Raw genomic sequence first — 2,087 nt, 5'->3', positions numbered from 1 at the left:
ATGGTGGGACAGAGCCCATTTTGCTACCCCTCCTCCCCACTGGGTGGATCACCCACCTCAGGGTAGTAGTCAGCGGTGGGCACCAGGTGCTGGATCAGGGTGTCCAGGGAGGCTGAGGACGGAGCTCCACCCAGGAGGAGCTGCCCAGCCTGCTCGCCGTCCGTGGGCTCGGTGTGGGGTGGGCCGAGGCTGCCCGGGGTGACCATGTCGGATGCGCTGAGTGTCTGGGGCATGCCCACCTGCAATGGCAAGGTGGCAGTTGGATCTGCTGGTCCCCCAGGATCCCTGGCTGGGCAGGCCCTGCCTCCCATAGGCACATCTGTGCCACTTGAGCCCAGTGATCACTTCCTGGGAGGTCTGCCAGGGATGGCAGCTCCCCAAGCCACTGCCTCCCCCAGGAGCCATCTCTGTTTGATTATCAGTCCTGGCCATTTAGGGACTGACTGCTTCCAGTGTCGAGTCTTACAGGGAAGGTTCGTTTTGACCAGGCTTAGACAATCAGCATATTTGCCGTGATGTTGGCCACAAGAATGAATCAGACGTGAACATGATCCTAACTAGAGGGTTCAGATGCAATCCTAGAACTTGTGTGGCACTTGAAAGCTCTTTCCCCTAGGTCCCTGAGCTGATGCAATGGCACTGTTGGGACCATTTTGTCCCTCAAGGAGCCAGGAAAGCACGTTCCTGAGTTCCGTGGCTGAGGCCTGGATCCTGCGGTGCCTGAAGCTGCTCTGTGGACTGCTCCATAACATGAGTTGTTTGAGCTTCTCTCAGGTGCAGCCTCCACAGCTTGGCCTTCCAGGTCTTTGCTATGAGAACCCACTGACTTGTCCAGCTGTCTTCCCCTGCAGGAAGGCTTTCCCATCATTTTCAATCCTCCATTCCCTCTGGCCATGGCTGAAAGCTTCCCTGCAGCGACCCTGTCAAGGCTGGGCCTGCCTTCTGGTGGAATCAGAAGCCTCTCCTTGTCAGCACTGCGGAGTGCTTGGGGTGCAGCCAGCACCTGGTGCAAAGAAAAGTCTCCAGCCAGACCTCCTTCAGGTGGGGCCAGAACAGGCATGTCTTCTGATCCAGTAGGTCAAGGGCCCGGCCTGCAGCAGGGGCCCACCCATGAGAGTGCAGTGGACAGCGCTTCCTCTCTCAGGCTCTACATATATCCCTGTTGACCAGTCTTCCTGAATGAAGCCTTTGGGGCAGGTGTGGCAACAAGTCCTGGCCAAGCCTGTGACTGATTAACCATCCCCCATGTGACATTCAAGTTTCCTCCACAGTCTTAACTGTGGAGTCCTGCAGGCTCACTCCAGGGGCCTTCCAGGGATTCATCTCCCCATCACCCTGCTCACCTTACCCCACATACCCCCCTGGCAGACCCTGGCCCCAACCTGTTTCTGAATTCTGTCCTCTGGGTGACCTGGCCCTGAAAGTAGATACAGAAGGACTTGGAGAGTCCAAGCTGAGGTTGGGTACCAGAAGGAGCCCCACAGAGGGATGTCCTAAGGGCACATGGTATGGGGGAACAGGGACTGGGGGTGTGGGAACCAGTGGAGACAGCAGCCTAGGCAGCCCTAGCTTCATTTCACCTTTCCAGCAAAGTTGTTAGCTGTCCAGTTTTCAGCTGATGAAACTAAACATTTCGTAAAATTGTCTCCTGTCCCTCAGTGGGCAAGTGGCTGCACATGTGGACATACGGGGGCTGCCAGTGCTCAGTGGGGTATGCTGGTCAGCTCTGGGGTGGGTGCCACCTTTGCCCCTCACGCAAAGCCCCAAACTGGAGCCCAGTTCCACTAGATATTAACAGAAGCCTTTTGAGGCCAGCAAGGTTTGCTTTCTCCTGCCACACACCTGGGATCTTCTCCCTGGAACCTGTTCCAAATCCCAGTTAGAAATGACATCTCTGGCTCCTGGGTGGCCAGTCTACAAGACCCATTCTGCTGCTCCCACCCCCAGCACTGGCCGTTGGCATAAAAAGGCTGCCAAAAATGGAACTCTGAAGAACCCATGGAAGAAATGTGTGCAGCTGGCCAGTGCAGCGTGTCCAGGGGACAGGAGAAGAGATGCTTCCTCAAGCATCCTTTCCTGAGTGGGCA

General features: G+C 56.5%; 1 protein-coding gene across 1 annotated transcript in view; it reads right to left on the bottom strand.

Annotated features, from left to right (window-relative positions):
* RASGEF1C (RasGEF domain family, member 1C) overlaps positions 1-237 on the bottom strand; it is a 34,255-nt gene extending 34,018 nt beyond the window's left edge. Inside the window, exon 1 of the mRNA XM_010830674.1 lies at positions 57-237. Within this exon, the coding sequence (XP_010828976.1) occupies positions 57-233 (177 nt within the window). The 5' untranslated portion in view covers positions 234-237. The remainder of the gene's footprint in view (positions 1-56) is intronic.
* Between the last annotated feature and the right edge of the window lie 1,850 nt (positions 238-2,087).

Source organism: Bison bison, unplaced genomic scaffold, assembly GCF_000754665.1.
Source record: "Bison bison bison isolate TAMUID 2011002044 unplaced genomic scaffold, Bison_UMD1.0 scf7180017864519, whole genome shotgun sequence".
Classification (NCBI taxonomy): Eukaryota; Metazoa; Chordata; class Mammalia; order Artiodactyla; family Bovidae; genus Bison; species Bison bison.
This window is presented reverse-complemented; position numbering and strand designations above follow the sequence as displayed.